Here is a 16,045-nt window from a genome sequence, read left to right as displayed (position 1 = left end):
AATTTAAACTTTCCTGATACATCCTTGACAACCAATTGCATCTTCATGGCCACATCCCATGGCAAACAAACAACACAGATAAAGCATTCACCAAAATCTAACGGGTAGCATTTTTGAGCTATATAATTAAGGTTATAATGAGTCATTAGGCCAACACAGCGTAAGTGGTGGGACACAGCTGCAACATCCCAGGAAGGAATTATGCCTCTTTAGGTAAAAATTCCTCAATCGCTACCCCTTTGATCTATAGTGGGGAAGAAAGTCACTTCACACTTGGCTTACTCCCCTGCTTGTGCCTGGCCAGCTCTGACAGTCAGTGCATGGACAGTAGGGGACAGAGCCTTTGCTCTGTTCATTTCCTTATCCTGTATCCACCCCAGTCCCTACTCTTGATACTCTGCCTGGCACCATAATCCAGGCAATGCTAATTTGGCTGCACAGGAGAGGAAGGTAGGGATTGGGAGATGGAGCTTATTCTTTTGTGTGGCAACCTAGTTCAAGGACACAGTCTAGCCTTCAGACAGGAGCTGATGTATCAAAGCACAGGACACTAGTACAGCTAAGACACCATCATCGAGGTTGTCATTTTAAGTCATCTCTCATATGTGAGGTCTTGTATTTTCATCAAGTATCTGCAACATGTTTATTTACAAAAATGATCACAGAGGAAGCAATTACCTTCACTGTCTTTAAATTTCTTGATGGCCACAATTTCATGCGTCTCCTATAAAACAAAAACAAAACAGGAGATGAGAAAGGCAAGATTTTTTTCTGAGCACTTGGATCAAATAAAATTTCCAGATTAAATAGTGTTTTCATTTTACATTTGCAAAAAACACACAAAAGCAAAAAAGAGTGAATACAGAATCTAGTAAAAATCTAAATGATTCGGCCAACTTCAGTATACGAGCCTATTCAACAAATATGCAATGATTAGACACTGAAATGTGAAACTCTTAAGTTAGACACCAAAAATGCATATTCAGATACATAAAATGAATGGCCTTGTTTTCAAAGGAGTGAGCACCTGTAGCTCCTATTGCTCAGCTGCTCTGAAAGTCAGGCCACTTATTTAGGTAATCAAATATGGATTTAAGTGCCTATATTTGTACACCCAAATTTAAAAATATTAACTGATGGCCAAAATTTACAAGACTGATTAGTGCTTTTGGGTTCCCAACTTGAAACACCTAAAAGTTATGAGAGTTTTTCAGAGGGTGGGAACTCTGCTTTCTGAAAATCAGACCCCTTTCAGGTACCTCAAGGTTGGGGAGCTAAAACTAATCACCCCAAATCACTAGTCACTTCTGAAAATGGTGGCCTGTGTGCCTACCTCAGAACTACAGGTAACACAGCCTGAAAGAGCCTCTTGAGTCATCTAGTCTTGCCTCTGCACCCATAAAGGAGTCTCATCTAAACTGATCTTCACCACGTTGTACCCATTTTACTCCTGAACATTTCTAGTTTATTTCCACTAGAGCATCCTATACCCTCTAAAACATAAAAATACAGCCTATTGACATAGGACACATATGAATACAAAAGATTTACTTGCTGTCTCATGTATTTGCCTGTATAGGATGTTGCAACATGCTACAAGAAAGTCCCTATGTTACCAAATGTAGTAGTACATCTCTTCTAAAATGCCAATATTCCAGAGAGGTAACAGCACTTCACACAATCCTGAGGTCTGTCAGTGTACAGAGGCTGAATTAGGGGCCAGCAGCAAAACAGTTAAGTCATTTTGGAACATGTTCATACTTGTTATATTTACAAATGTGAAAACACGCACACAACTAATTATTAAAGCATCTGCTCTCTGTCATTCAATGTCACCAAATGTCCACAATATGTGATCCTAAATGAAAAGTTTATCCATCTATAAAAGCACGTTGGAAGACTACCATTTATTTCAGTGGGAATGGACTCAAGTCCTTTGAGATCCTTATGAAAGTCTTAATATTAGCAATATTCAAATCAATAAAAAAAAGAAGATGTGGCATATTTATTTTAGAGCTGTTAGTGCAGAAACATAAAATGCTCAGAGCCAGCTTTTCAGGGCACTCTGCCTTTATGCTGCCTTAGAAAGGGTTGTCAACTTTCTAATTGCAGAAATCTGAACACCCTTGCCCCATCCCTTCTCCGAGGCCCTGCCCCCACTCACTCCATCCCACCTCCCTCCATCGCTCGCTCTCCGCCACCCTCGCTCACTTGCTCATTTTCACTGGGCTGGGGGGGGGGAGGTGGCGTGCAGGAGGGGGTGAGGGCTCCAGCTGGGAATGTGGGCTTGAGGGTGCAGCCAGAAATGAGGGGTTCAGGGCTGGGGCAGGGGATTGGGGTGCAGGAGGGGGTGAGGGCTCCGGCTGGATACGCTGGCTCTGGGGTGGGGCTGGGGTTGAGGGGTTTGGAGGGTGCGGTGAGAGCTCTGGCTGGGGGTGCAGGATTTGGGGTGCAGCAGGGGGCTCCAGGCTGCAGCTGAGGGGTTCAGAGCTGGGGCAGTGGAGGGGGAGCAGGGTGTGGGCTCTGAGAAGGGGGCTCAGGGCTGGAGTGTGGGACGGGGGTCAGGACTGCGGGCTCTGGGTGGCACTTACCTAAGGCGACTCCCGGGAAGCAGCAACATGTCCATCCAGCTCCTAGGCTGAAGGCTGGCCAGCGGGCTCTGCTGTGCACTTGCCCTGCCCACCAGGTGCCGCTCCCGCAGCTCCCATTGGCCACAGTTCCCAGCCAATGGGAGCTGTGGAGCTGGCGCTCAGGGCGGGGGCAGCACGCAGAGCCCCCGTGGCTGGCCCTCAACCTAGGAGTTGGAGGGACGTCGCCACTTTCTGGGAGCCGCATGGAGCCGGGCAGAGAGCCCACCAGCCCTGCTGCACCACCAACCGGCATTTTAACGGCCAGGTCAGCAGTGCTGACAGGAGACACCCGAATTCCTTTTTGACCAGTTGTTCTGGTTGAAAACCGGACGCTTGGCAACCCTATGAAGCACCAGGCATGTTGTTCATGCTATGTAAAAACAAAATAAATAATCATGTGGCAATAAATTCATTTTGTGATCACCATGCCAGATTTGGTATAAATACCATGTAAGTGTTATGTTGTGCATTGATCTTAATGACCGACTATGGCCTCTAAATGACCTCATGAGGAAAGTTAATTTAACAAAAGCAACTCATGTGGAAGTCATTTTTGCTGTTAGTTCCTGATCATCTCTCACAGTACGTTGTCCTGCCAAAACGCATCCTAAATATACTGGCCTAATTTGAAAGCTTATGCGTTACGTAAGTCCAGCTGAAATGAGACAACTGATCAAGAAACAGCTCTGCTCACCAATTACAGAAAAAAGGGATGACAAGGCTGAGGACATAATATTGAATTGTAGTTAGAACTGCATTCTGAGAAGTTTGTATCTCTCACTTCAAATACAGCAGCACACATACATTTAATTATAAATTAATTATTCATTAATTAGGTTAGTCTAACCTAAATTGAGCAAATTGTTCTTACTAGTTGTAACATCACCAATGAGCGATCTCAGTGTCAAATACATCCATCCACCTTACAGAGCCATCTTTCTGCAAAACCAAAGTTATTCATGGAGGCTGCTCTGCTGACTGTTACTGTGCACTTTGAATAATTATTTAAAGCACTGTTTTGAGAAAAAAGTAAACATGTACTTAGGCTCCAATGTAGCAAAGACATTTGCAAGTGGTTAACTGTACGTACTGTGAGTAATCCCATAGCACTCAACAAGACTCTTCACAGTACATAGAGCACATGCTTAACTCTTTGCAGGATCAGGGCCTTTATTCTACTTTCAGCAAGGCTCACCAAGAGGCATGGAGTTTTCAAATGAGGGGCTTTTCTCATGCATACTATCTGGAAATCATATTATTAATGTATCTCAACAAGTTAAGAAGTTGAATCTATTGTTACATTTAACAAATTTTCATCTTGGGAGCCTTTTTACTTATATTGCTTAAAAAACAATTTCGTTTTTATCACGATGAAATAATTAAAAATGAGCACGTAACAAATTGCCTCTGTCTTATTGTTTAGGATTTTGAGTAAAATGATTAAATATTTAAGAGAAACTTCATATTATTACATAATTAAATAATTTTAAAAACAAATCAACAGTAGAAATGGCAACTAAACAGCAGGATATTTGAGGAACTGTGTTGATAACGTATCTTTTCTCCTTGAGAATTAACTTTTCTTTATCTACCTAGGTTTTTAGGATACATTACTCTATTGTTAACTGTGTGATCTACCTTAGGAATTAGCTTGCTGCACAAGTTGCAGAAGACCCAGTCCCTCAAGAATAAATGCAGTATTTTCCTATCAATGGACAATCTAGTCCAGTAACCTGCCTCTGACCGCATCAGTACATCAGAGGCTTAGAAGGTTTCCAAGAGGAAAAAACCCACCTAATGAGGGCTGTGATGCAGGAAATGGAATAGGGGATATCTTTTTGACCTCTACAAGTATCAGTTTATACTCTGAAGCATGAAATTTGAGTCCATTCATCCGTTCTTATCTTAGCTACATTTGTCATAAAGGGACAAAATTAACCAGCCCTTTACAAAATATCTAGCCACAGTATTTAACTTTATAACATTATGAAGACATGAAAGCCACAGATGACACATACATAGCATAATGCAGTACGTAAATGCCTATTAACATCAGTGGTGCCTTCAGCTATCACATAGACATCTATATATTATCCAATTGCAACTATTCAGCATTATAAAAAACTACAGGAAAAGTACAAACTTATAATAATTATGCAACTAAAGATAAATGCTGCTGAATACACTTGACTTTCTATTTGTAGGAAAGGTCAGGTGCGAACTGGCTGCTCATACGCCACGAGACCACTGGTGGGATCCATGAAGGGACTGAGGTTTTGCAATGCTGAGTGTCCTGCTCCTAACTTTTAGGTGCCTAGGAAATCACAGGAACAACACTGTAACCCACAAAGCCAATTTAGGCACCTAGACTCCCTATACTGTGAAGGGAGAGAGAAGGCACCTAGGAATGGGATCCACAAGAGCCACCTAAGTCAGTCAATAGGTGATGCTGATTGGGGGTAGAGTCCTGACCCTCTCTTGGAGATAGGCACCTAAGTCTGGGCTGAAGGGACCTTTGTGGATTCCACCCACGTGACCAGGACAGAGACCATGCTTCCTTTCTAGTGCAGAAACCCAACAGCTCTCTAACACTACTTCAATGCAGGCAGGCAGATTGTCAGTTCTGGGGTTGCCTCTCCCTGCCTCATCAGAAAGGGGGAAAACTTGGTTTGACAAACAAAGGAATGGGCCAGCTCCTGGGAGGGGGAAGAGCTCATGCTCAGACATTCTGTGGTCAAGCTCCTTCTTGTGTCTCAATGTGCATGTGGGTGTCTGTCTCAAGGGGGGGCTTCTCTGCCTTCTACTGGCAGTGTGTGTGTGTGTGTGTGTGTGTGTGTGTGTGTGTGTGTGTGTGTGTGTGTGTGTGTGTGTGTGTGGGGGTGTGTGTGGGTGTGTGTGGGTGTGTGTGGAGGGGGCAATTAGTGGAGCCAGCTGGGACTCTCAGTTCTCTCTCTGAATAGAAAGCATTCCCGCACCTACGGGCTATCTTGTTGCTACTGCTGCCCCCTCCCACCCTCTATATTTGAGGCATACTGAGCTGTGTTTTTAAGATGGTGAGAGTCTGACTAATTGCCTGTTTTGGGGATCAGAAAAGAATTTTTTCCAGTTGCCCTAAATAAACAGGGGTTCGGAAGGTTTTTTGGCTTCCTTGCAGCATTGTGCAGTCACAGTTTAGGTTAGAAGGAGTAAGAACAGGAATTTTAATGTGAGCAGGTAATATAGGAATGTTTAGTTCATTACAATTTACAGCCAGTGTTGAGTGCAGATGAAGGCTAAAAGGGCCAGCAAGACCTTGGATATAGCTGGGGGTTCTTCTACCTGTAAATAGGGTTGCCAACCCTCCAGGATTGTCCTGCAGTCTCCAGGAATTAAAGATTGATCTTCAATTAAAGACTATGTCATTTGATGAAACCTCCAAGAATATGTCCAACTAAACCTGGCAACCCTACCTGTAAGGAGAAGGGGAGATCTGAAGTCTTCACCGACCAAGGCAAGGGAGAAAACTGAAAAACGAGCCGAGTCTTAGGTTATGTTTAAGAAGGTCCTCCACTAATTATTGGTTACATGGTTTGAGCCCGTTAATCACACACTGACTGTAATTAAATGTCTAGCACATGAGAGGGGGTGAACTGATAACAATGGGGATGGAGGCTAAGATAATACAGTTGTGGCCTGCTGCTTAAATCCACCTCTGTTCCAGTCTTTCATTCACCTGCATGTCCTCTTCAACAGTGGTGAGTAAGTCTGAGCTCTGCACATAGTGCATGTCTGGAATCTATGATCAAATATCCTTTTTTGATCATTGGTGCAGGATCCCTATTAGAGGAGTAAAGTCCTGGAACAGCCCTCCAAGGGGAGCTGGAGGGGGGTGGAGAAACCTAACTGGCTTCAAGACTGAGCTTGAAAAATTTATGGAGTGGATGGTATAATAGGACAGCCTACAATAGCATATGGCCCATCAGTGACTGCCAGTAGCAAAAATCCCCAACAGCTAGAGATGGGACACTAGATGGGGAGGGCTCTGAGAATTTTTTCCCAGGTATCTGCCTGGTGGATCTTGCCCATATGCTCAGGGTCTAACAGACTGCCATATTTGGGGTTGGGAAGGAATTTTCTCCGACTGGCAGAGACCGGGGCACAGGTGTCGCCTCATTTCTTATTTGCTGTTAATTATGTAAAATTTCAATTGTGTCAGAAACAAATTTAACTTGTTTCCCTCATCTGTTTCCTAGAAAAGTCCCTAATGTCACTGGTGGGACTAATCAAGGAGTACAGTTTTACTCAACATAAGCAAGGGTGGCAGAACCTGTGGCCATTTTTTGTCTGGATAAAGAAACATGTCCTACCACCTTAACTTCTCTTTCTCCGACATCTCACACCTGCCAAGCTGAGCCTCATGTCAGGATTGGCAGAAAAGTCCTAGATTAAGAAAGAATCAATATGAACATGTTTTAATGGCGTAAAACAAGTTTCTCTTTATGTATCAATTACCCATCTGCCAGCTCTGACATCAGGCACAGAGCAGGAAACAAGTCCTTAAAAAATATAGCTAAGATGATGTTTTTCAGAAAACTATTTATTTTACTATAATGCTAGTACCTCAGGGTATCTGTTTTAGAAACTAAGCCCCCAAAGTTATTACTGTTTATAAACTGCCCAGTCACACAGGCTGTTTAGAAAATATAGGACAAAAGGCTGAGAGAAAAAATCTCAAGCACTAATGTCAAGATTTCTTCTGTCTGATGAAACTTAGAGTTGCAGCAGCCTTTTACAAGAATGTACTGTTGGTGTAGAAATTATATCAAACGTGAAGATATTATATGATGTTGCCTGATACAGTAGAGAAAAATAGGGAACTTGATGGACTCTAATACAGTGATTAAATGAAGTTATATGTATCAAAGGGAAGCCAACTAAAAGTGATACAGTTCGGGCAAAGCAGTGTAAACTTTAATGGCAGGGCAATCCCACTAGGGAGGAAAAAAGTTTTTTACATTGATTTATTTTAGTTTAGTGACAAACTGAAGTTAGGCTAATGTAGCCAATCAAGCTTATGCTATCAAGTAAGTGAAATAAACCTGTGCTGAGACAGAAAATAAAAACTGAAAAACAAGTTATGTCTTATAAGGACCCTTGATCACAGAGTGGAATAATCAGAAATGTAACTGTGATTAATAATGCACAGACTCAGCTCATTCATATTACCAAGGACTCATCACTGCTGTTAAAACAAGGAGAACAGAAGTGGAAGATTTATATAGTTGTTCTGCAGAACAACAGTTCTTGAAGTGGCTTTGCATTGTATAATTAACAGTTAAAACATGTTTAAAGAGAATAATATAATTTATATAAAAGTTCCATATTCTATTAACTTAAAACTGGACATTTCCACAGCTATCAGAGAGTTGATGGAGGAAATGCAACTTGAGCAAGCATAATTGCAAAGTTGGCCCAGGAATGCACTGCAGAGGGGCGCAATGAAACCAACTTGTGGAAGTAAGTTGCTGACAAAAATAAACCAGATAGCGTTCAAGGTATGTCCCAAGACGGTTGGACCAACAGCTATGGCCAATTTGTCTTACACAAGCAGTTCTGACAAGATATGTTGCACAAAGAGACTGGAAAATTCCAGCCCCAGTTGCCAGTACTCAAAAGGTGATGCCTTATTCCATGCCTGGATAGTGAGAGGGAACAACTGTTCTTCAGAAGAAATATGAGTTGCCATCTGATTGGTCCACACCAGCACTTCCAAGAAGAGGAACCAAGTTGGACTACCCAGCAGAAATGGGATAAAACAGCCTGTCTCCTTCAGCACATCACTTCCCGAAAGCCAAAATACACCTGGAACGGAGAAGACTTTTGAGGTCCTGGGCCAGGCATCTGGGAGTCTCCCTGGTGACATCAAGTACCTATCTCAGATGTAGGCACCTTTAACTGTCTCTATTTTCCAGTAATTCGGGGTTGCCAACTAGTGCACCAGGAAAAGACTACAGTCATGCCCATCCTTCACTCCACCTGTGTTCGCTCCTGCTGTGAACTCCCGCATGTGAAAGCTGACAGCTGAGCAAAGATCTGGTGATAAGTAACACACAGACTTTCTCTTGGGCACTGACCCAAATCAGTCATCTGACTGCTTCCTCAAACCAGGCAGCTAATTAGTAAGGAATTGTACATACAGTAGTATGTGCTCTAAAGATTGTCACAGAGTTAGTGTGTATCCTTCTTTTGTAACAGGTTCCAATCAAGATTGTTGTAAAGTAGATTTGAAACAGCAGTTACTGTTGTTAACGAAGATTGTAGAACACTGTACATGTGTCTACCATAGTTAATGGTTTCAAACTGCCCTCCAAGTTCTAGGTATATACAGACATAAAACAGACCAAAGTGCACAAGCTTCTTGAACTGCACTCAGTCTATACAGTCTGCTATAAATGTAGGAGTTTAGTTAAGAGTGTTAGTCAGATATTGGGGTTATATAATTTGTGGAGAAGTAGGTTAAAAGGGCTGACTACTTTAGATTCATTGGGAAGGAGATGTTTGTGAACTGACATAAGAAATTGACCAAATTGTCTTATGCTTTATCTTAGGATTGGTTTCTTTCCCCACCCTCTCGCCCCCTGTTGTGTTAGCAATCTAGGCGTTGATAGCCCATTGGCACAAGTGAGGCCCTATTCTGATGGACACATGGTGCAAAATCTAAACACAATTCACCTTCCCAACATAGTGATTGAGTATGCAGTAGAACCTCAGAGTTACGAACTGATTAGTCAACCACACACCGCATTTGGAACCGGAAGTACGCAATCAGGCAGGAGCAGAGACCAAAAAAAAAGGGGGGGGGCAAATACAGTACAGTACTGTGTTAAATGTAAACTACTAAAAAATAAAGTGTAAAAAAAAGATTTGATGAGGTAAGGAAGCTGTTTCTGTGCTTGTTTCATTTAAATTAAGATGGTTAAAAGCAACTTTTTTCTTCTGCATAATAAAGTTTCAAAGCTGTATTAAGTCAATGTTCAGTTGTAAACTTTTGAAAGAACAACCATAACTTGTTCAGAGTTAAGAACATTTCAGAGTTACAACCAACCTCCATTCCCAAAGTGTTTGTAACTCTGAGGTTCTACTGCATTATTTTCTGTTGAGATTGTATGATTTGATTCTGAAACCATAAATGGTTATATCGACCAATTTTCTAGTTTATGTTAGCCAAATCATAATCAATACTAGTTTGTCATCTTATCTCCTATACTATTAGTTGCTGTTAAGGTTATTTAATAAAACTCTATAAAACTAAATTCAACTCTCAAGTCCTTTTCTTTAGTTAAACAGCCAAAATTAAAATTAAGGTGGTACAGTAATCAGTTAAGCAGTTTTTAAACTAAGATTTGTTTTATGTCCTATCTTTTTTTAGAGTGCCATACAGGCCACTGGCTTCAGGTCAGAAATCTTAAATCAGTATAGCATAGGTCAAAAAGGAAATATTAATGCCACAAATGTCATGCCAAATTATGATGCAATGGCTTTATTTTCTGAAACAGCTAACAAGCCGCAGTAAATATTGGGTACCAGACCTGTACACATGAAAATATTCCCGAAAGATAAATATGAAGTCTAAAATCTCCAAGTTCGTTCCATTTTTCTTTAAAGTATAGGCATGGATTCAGTGTTTCCCCCTATATCGCAATGGTCTCTCTTAACTTTGCATTTTTGCTTTAAATGGTACAAATGATGAACACTCTTTTTATGCACATATCAGGAGAAATTAATTAAATGCTGAAGGAAAGAAAATGGCCTGTAGGAGTTGTGTATTATTATTGCAAGCATATTACCACCCCCCCACACACACTATGGCTTTTATACTAGCAGCCGTAAGAAAACAAGAGAAGAGGTAATCCATTTCCCTTTCCTCAGAATTAGAAAGCAATGTGTGCTCTGACTTTCCAATTACTTGCCCATATTGTGGGTGGAACTGGAATGAATAAATAAGCACTGAAAGGGTTCAATACTGATTAAACAGAGTGAATCTTTAAAGTGACTAACTGAGGGAATAGGTTGTACATAAAAGGAGTGACAAGATTAGGAATGGAGATTATCATGGCTAGATGTTTAACATGTCGCATAGAGCTGTAGCTGTGACACACCCATCAGTGTTAACAGGCGCTGCACCAATCATACTCCATGCATCACACTGAACACTTACACAAAGAGTTATAAATATAGCTTTAAAACATGACATGGCATGTTTTAGTGGTTGATTAATTCACATCTTGGATGAGTTGAAGCATGAGTCTGCAGGTCAAGAATTAAAAACACATTTTTAATTTCCGCAAAAAAAGTACAATCAGAATTATTGCACAAGAGATATATTACCCATAAAATTTAATTCACAACATAAAAACAGCTTGCAATCTCACTTAATGTCCACTAAACTAAGATTACATATGGCACATTTACTTTGTCACAAAATAGCCAAAAAAATAAAAATAAAAGAAGAATCCCTTCCCCTCTTCCCCCCACCCCAACAACAGAACTCAGTCAAAAATATCTTCCTGACCCAATGGCCTTTCTAAACAAAACCAGTGCTGCATGTGATTTTCTGGCCTGCACAAATATCGCATTTTTGCGGCAATAAAATGTGCAGGAATGACCTGTCAATTATCCCACAAGTAACCAAATGAAAACTTAATAAAAATTAACCAGCGTCCCTACATAAGTCTCACCAGAGCCCTACAGTACCATTACAATAAGGAGATGAAATTATTTACCCTTTATAAAGGAATGCTTATCATGAATGCTGTAATTTGGGTAAATATAAAGATATTTGAAAAGATTTGCAGAAAAAAGGTGAATACACCTTAGCTGAAAATTCAATAGACAGAATCCAGTTGCCTACATGTTACCACTTCTTTCCTCCCTTCTTGAGAGTTTTAATTTGATACATTCATTTTTCCATCATCACTACATCCTAAACTATAACGTGCCCAGTACTAATACAGGGGAGTGTTTCCTTTTTTCAATTCCCAGTTAATAAAAGAAGTGCTACTAATAATAAATGTTAGTAAAGATTCAGGTTCTTGGAAGGCCACATCATTAACTGGACCTACATGAATCACTAATGGGTCTTTAGGAAGACTGTTTACAGATTTGATCTGTTTTCCTGCCCAATAACCTCATGCCCTGGACATATGAATTAAGTTTCCTATCTTTTCTCAACACCTCAGTTGCTGATTGTTTTATAAAATTCTTTGAAGTTTCACTGGAGCATCTTAAAACAGAGAGGATCCACAAAAACTAGAGAAGAGATTTTCCAAAAACAATTAAGGGATTTAGGAGTACAAATCCAATGGATTTTCAAAGGACTTGTGATCCTATCTCCCTCAGCAGCTTTCAAAAATTGCTAACCCCAAATCACTAACCTTTCCTCAATGTGCGTTTCTCTGTCAACATCTTTCTCTGTCTCTTGAGAAAGATAGGGTTCTCCTTTATGTCCTTAGTGAGCAAATATTTATACATTAAATGGCAAAAAAAAAGTATGCTAATACAGAGTTGAGGTTGCTTGGTGGTATATCATCCCCTTGCAGAAAGCAGAGTTGAGCAAAACTCAAACTTCTGAAAACTAGGAGATAGAGTGTTGAGGTTGCCCATGAAACTTTCTCTCTGCCCTCTTTCAGCAATGCCCCAATACGCTCCCTTAATGCACATACCTTTACTCTGAAAACCCCACAGTTGCTGAAATGTACAACCTCTTCACCTCTTTTTGCAACCCATTTATTCTCGCCCACAGGATTCCATCTAACGCTATTAATGGACGAAAGGGGGTGGGGAGCTGCACATGCCACTTTCCCTCTACCCTCTTTGAGAAATGCCCCAATATGCACATACAGTGCATGTACTGCACACTGGCCCTTGGCATTTTAAGATTCAGGAGGTTCCAGATCCTGGCATACACTCACACACTTAGCCATCTCCCCAGAAAGAATACCACACAAGATTAGGATGGTATTAGAATACCGCATAAGATTAGAAGTTTTAGATCCACTTCACAGCCTTTTACAACTCCCTTACCCTTACTCACCGGATACCATCTCAATCTACACATTTAATCATTAAAGCATTAGTATCCTCTCATATTCCACTTTACGACTGACAATATCCTTTGTAATAAAAGCCCTGTGCCCTACTGCTGATATAACCCCATAAAAATGATGCATACTTCCTCCTGAAGGTACACACGTGCCTCCTCCCTTCCTTCACCCCCAAAAGGGTGGAAAACAGATCTCCTTACATCACTATCACAGCTCTGTCACACACTTCAACGTAATCCACCACACGCCCTCATATCACAGACAAGCAGGCCCAGCTACTGCCTCCACCATTTAATGTAGGTACGTGTAACACACTGACTGCACCTGGAGAGTACCCAAATAATTCCCACTGGCTACTGCCAGCTCCCAGGGAACAGAGGGAAGGTGGTGGGGACAACTTTTTTTTTTTTTTGGTCCTTTAATCGTGTTAGATGGAATTCCGTCGGTGAGACTGAATGGGCTGTAAAAGGAAGTGAAGAGCTTTTTACCCCACCCAACAGTTTATGCTTTGAGAATAAGCTATTCTTTGAATCCAAGGTAATTTGTTAATATTTAGTTCTGAACCATCAGATTGCTCTGAATGTCACCCAGAAAAAACACCGGGTCAAGTTGAAGCTAATCAATAACAGCTCCTATCAGCCTAAGAATAGTGCTTTACTGTTTGAAACCACCATTCCTCTAATTATGCCAGGTTTTTGGTTTCCTCCATATAAAGCATTTGTACAATACAGTAATCAGAAGTGTTTGGAACAGAAAGGAGAATTTTAAGTAGAATGTTCACTTTGATTACAGGTATCCTGCCTATTCATAGTAAATTAGTGTTGTTCCATCTCTCCCAAGCCTTTTTCAGAATGATTCTAATTTTACCTTATTACGGAAACATATAACTACCAGTATCAATTTGCTGCTGGACTCCAAGATATCTATTTAAACCTTTGGTCAACTGAAAAGCAATTTATTGCCTACCCATTGTTTTTCTGATGCTGAAAAGTTTATACCCAACATTTCAGACTTAAGAGTCTGGAATAGTGTCAGGGTCCAAAGTTAATTGAACTAAAGGTATGTCCACACTGCATTTAAACACCCACAGCTGGCTCATATCAGCTGACTTGGACTTGGGGGGCTCAGGCTGTTTAACTGCAGCGTAGACATTCGGGCTCAGGCTGGAGCCATGGCTCTATGACCCCGCAGGTGGGGAGGGTCCGAGCGCTCACGCAACAGACTGAGCCAAAATGTCTACACTGCTATTAAACAGCCAGCGAGCCTGAATCTGTTGACACAGGCCAGCTGCAGATTTTTAATTACAGTGTAGATATACCCTAATTCTTTGGTTGTTTCCTGAAGGGAACCAGGATGGATAAAAATCTGATTTTCTTAAAAATAAATTTAAAAAAAAAGATTTTTTTTAATTTAAAAATCAGATTTTTTTTGATAAAATGCTTTTTGAGAAAAACTTATCTAAAGATAGCTTTAATTAAGATAAATTATAGCTCAAATATCTCATCATGGAATAGGGATTACAAATTCTAATTCTATAGTAGGAGACAATATATTAATGTAATGTTTAAGAAAAGTTTTGTAAATGAGTTCCAACAGTTCATGGATTAGGGACCCAATTTTATGGGGTTCCACAGGGGCTTCTGTATAGATTATTTAGGTTAATCTTTATATCTACCCAGTGGACTCAGTGCTCAGTCTAGAAGATATCATCAGAGATGCTTAGTTTTGCAGTTTTCGAACTGTGGATTTATTTCTCCAAAGGTAACATGGTTGTTAACAGCAAAAATGTTTTAAAATAAACAAACATATAGAGGTGAGAAATAACAGACCTCAACTCTATGGTCCCTCTGCAAATTTGTGTACACAGAGTCAATACCTTACCTCTCTCTAAAGTGAGAAGTTTCAAAATGTCCAATGAATAGAAGATTGTTGGGGGCAGACAAGGAGATCTGGACAAGAAGAAGTCTGGAGATAAATGTGAGAAGTGAGGGACTTCTGTTTTGTTAAAATATTATGTGTTTGCCGTTGAATAAAAAAATCCAGAATACTGAACATTGTTGTTTTAGTTAACTAAAACTTAAATGTCTGTCTGGTGATGTTCTCCTCCTAATACATCATGGCAAGAAAATCCTGCAAATATTAATGATTAACCTGTTGAACTGGAGATAAATTGGGAGGTGAACTACCTTTAGTAAATGAAATAACCAAACAATCCTTCATTTTCTGATATAGCTGTAAAACTAATCTGAAAAGTTTTCAAAACAAATCATTGTTTAAAAATGTATAGTGTGTAATTTCTAAAAATGAAACCTACATCTATCTCTGAGTTGTGAAGACTATGTATTAAGGTTATAAAAACCAACAAGAATGCACTTTTATGTAGAAAAACATGATTAAATTGAGTCTTCCTGACTAGTGATTTAAATCATGATTTAAATCAATTTGAAGTTTGGATTAATATAGAATTATTGATAGACTGGTTTTTATATTAGTTATATAAGCGACACGGGTTAAGAGGTTGGCCTCCTAGTTAACTACAGTATCAGGATTAGCAGGGTGAGAATCATCGTTAGGCGTATCATGGGGGACCTTAAGAGCACATGTGGGACAATAATCATAACTGATGGACATTTGAAAACTTGTAAGTACTTTCATTAAGACTCTTAATAAGCAGATAAACAATATCAAAAACACTCCACTATAAACAGGAAAGAAAGGGCTAACAGCATGTCTAGTCCTAATACGGGTATTATTTACACTTCCTAGTAGGGACCCTGAGATGTCAACCAGTATTCTTATCACCACCAGTGGTTGTCCTACTTGTCTCCTTCCCCCAAGGCATGCAGGCCAGAATACAGCATTTATAGCATGTTATACTGATGCCCCTTGTATCTTATGCTCATGCATAATGGTTTCAGCCCCTTTTCTTTATCATCTGTCCTTTTACACCTCACTAATTGCAGGGTGCTTTGGTTTTTTTTTTAGGCTAACTCCTTAGTTTCTCCTTAGCATTTATGTCAATGAATTATTATGGTAACGTGCAGTCACTACAGAATTTCCCCTGATGTTACTACCACTCATCTTTGGGTATTAACTGATCCACTGCAACACATTTTCCAATTTATTTTTGCATAGTTTCCAGAACATCAGTACCTTAACACATCTTTTACTGTAATCTTATATTTTACTGGTACAGGGTTCTCTCTCGGTCAGCTAGTCATACCAACCTGTTTCAGGCCTGAGGCCTTCTATGGCCAAGCTACATCTCTTATACACCTAGAGCCTGCAGGTCTTATACTACAGCCTTATATTACTTATATACCTAATACATAC

At 40.2% G+C, this 16,045-nt stretch overlaps 1 protein-coding gene across 2 annotated transcripts in view; it reads right to left on the bottom strand.

The window, feature by feature from the left end:
- Positions 1-16,045, bottom strand: part of CDKL5 (cyclin dependent kinase like 5) — a 199,150-nt gene that overhangs the window by 67,368 nt on the left and 115,737 nt on the right. For both annotated transcript variants that reach the window (XM_074967702.1, XM_074967692.1), the window contains one exon: positions 679-724. In XM_074967702.1, coding sequence (XP_074823803.1) covers positions 679-724 — 46 coding nt within the window. The remainder of the gene's footprint in view (positions 1-678; positions 725-16,045) is intronic.

Source organism: Natator depressus, chromosome 1 (assembly GCF_965152275.1).
Source record: "Natator depressus isolate rNatDep1 chromosome 1, rNatDep2.hap1, whole genome shotgun sequence".
Lineage (NCBI taxonomy): Eukaryota > Metazoa > Chordata > Testudines > Cheloniidae > Natator > Natator depressus.
The sequence above is the reverse complement of the archived record's forward strand: the minus strand, read 5'-3'. Positions and strand labels throughout refer to the sequence as shown.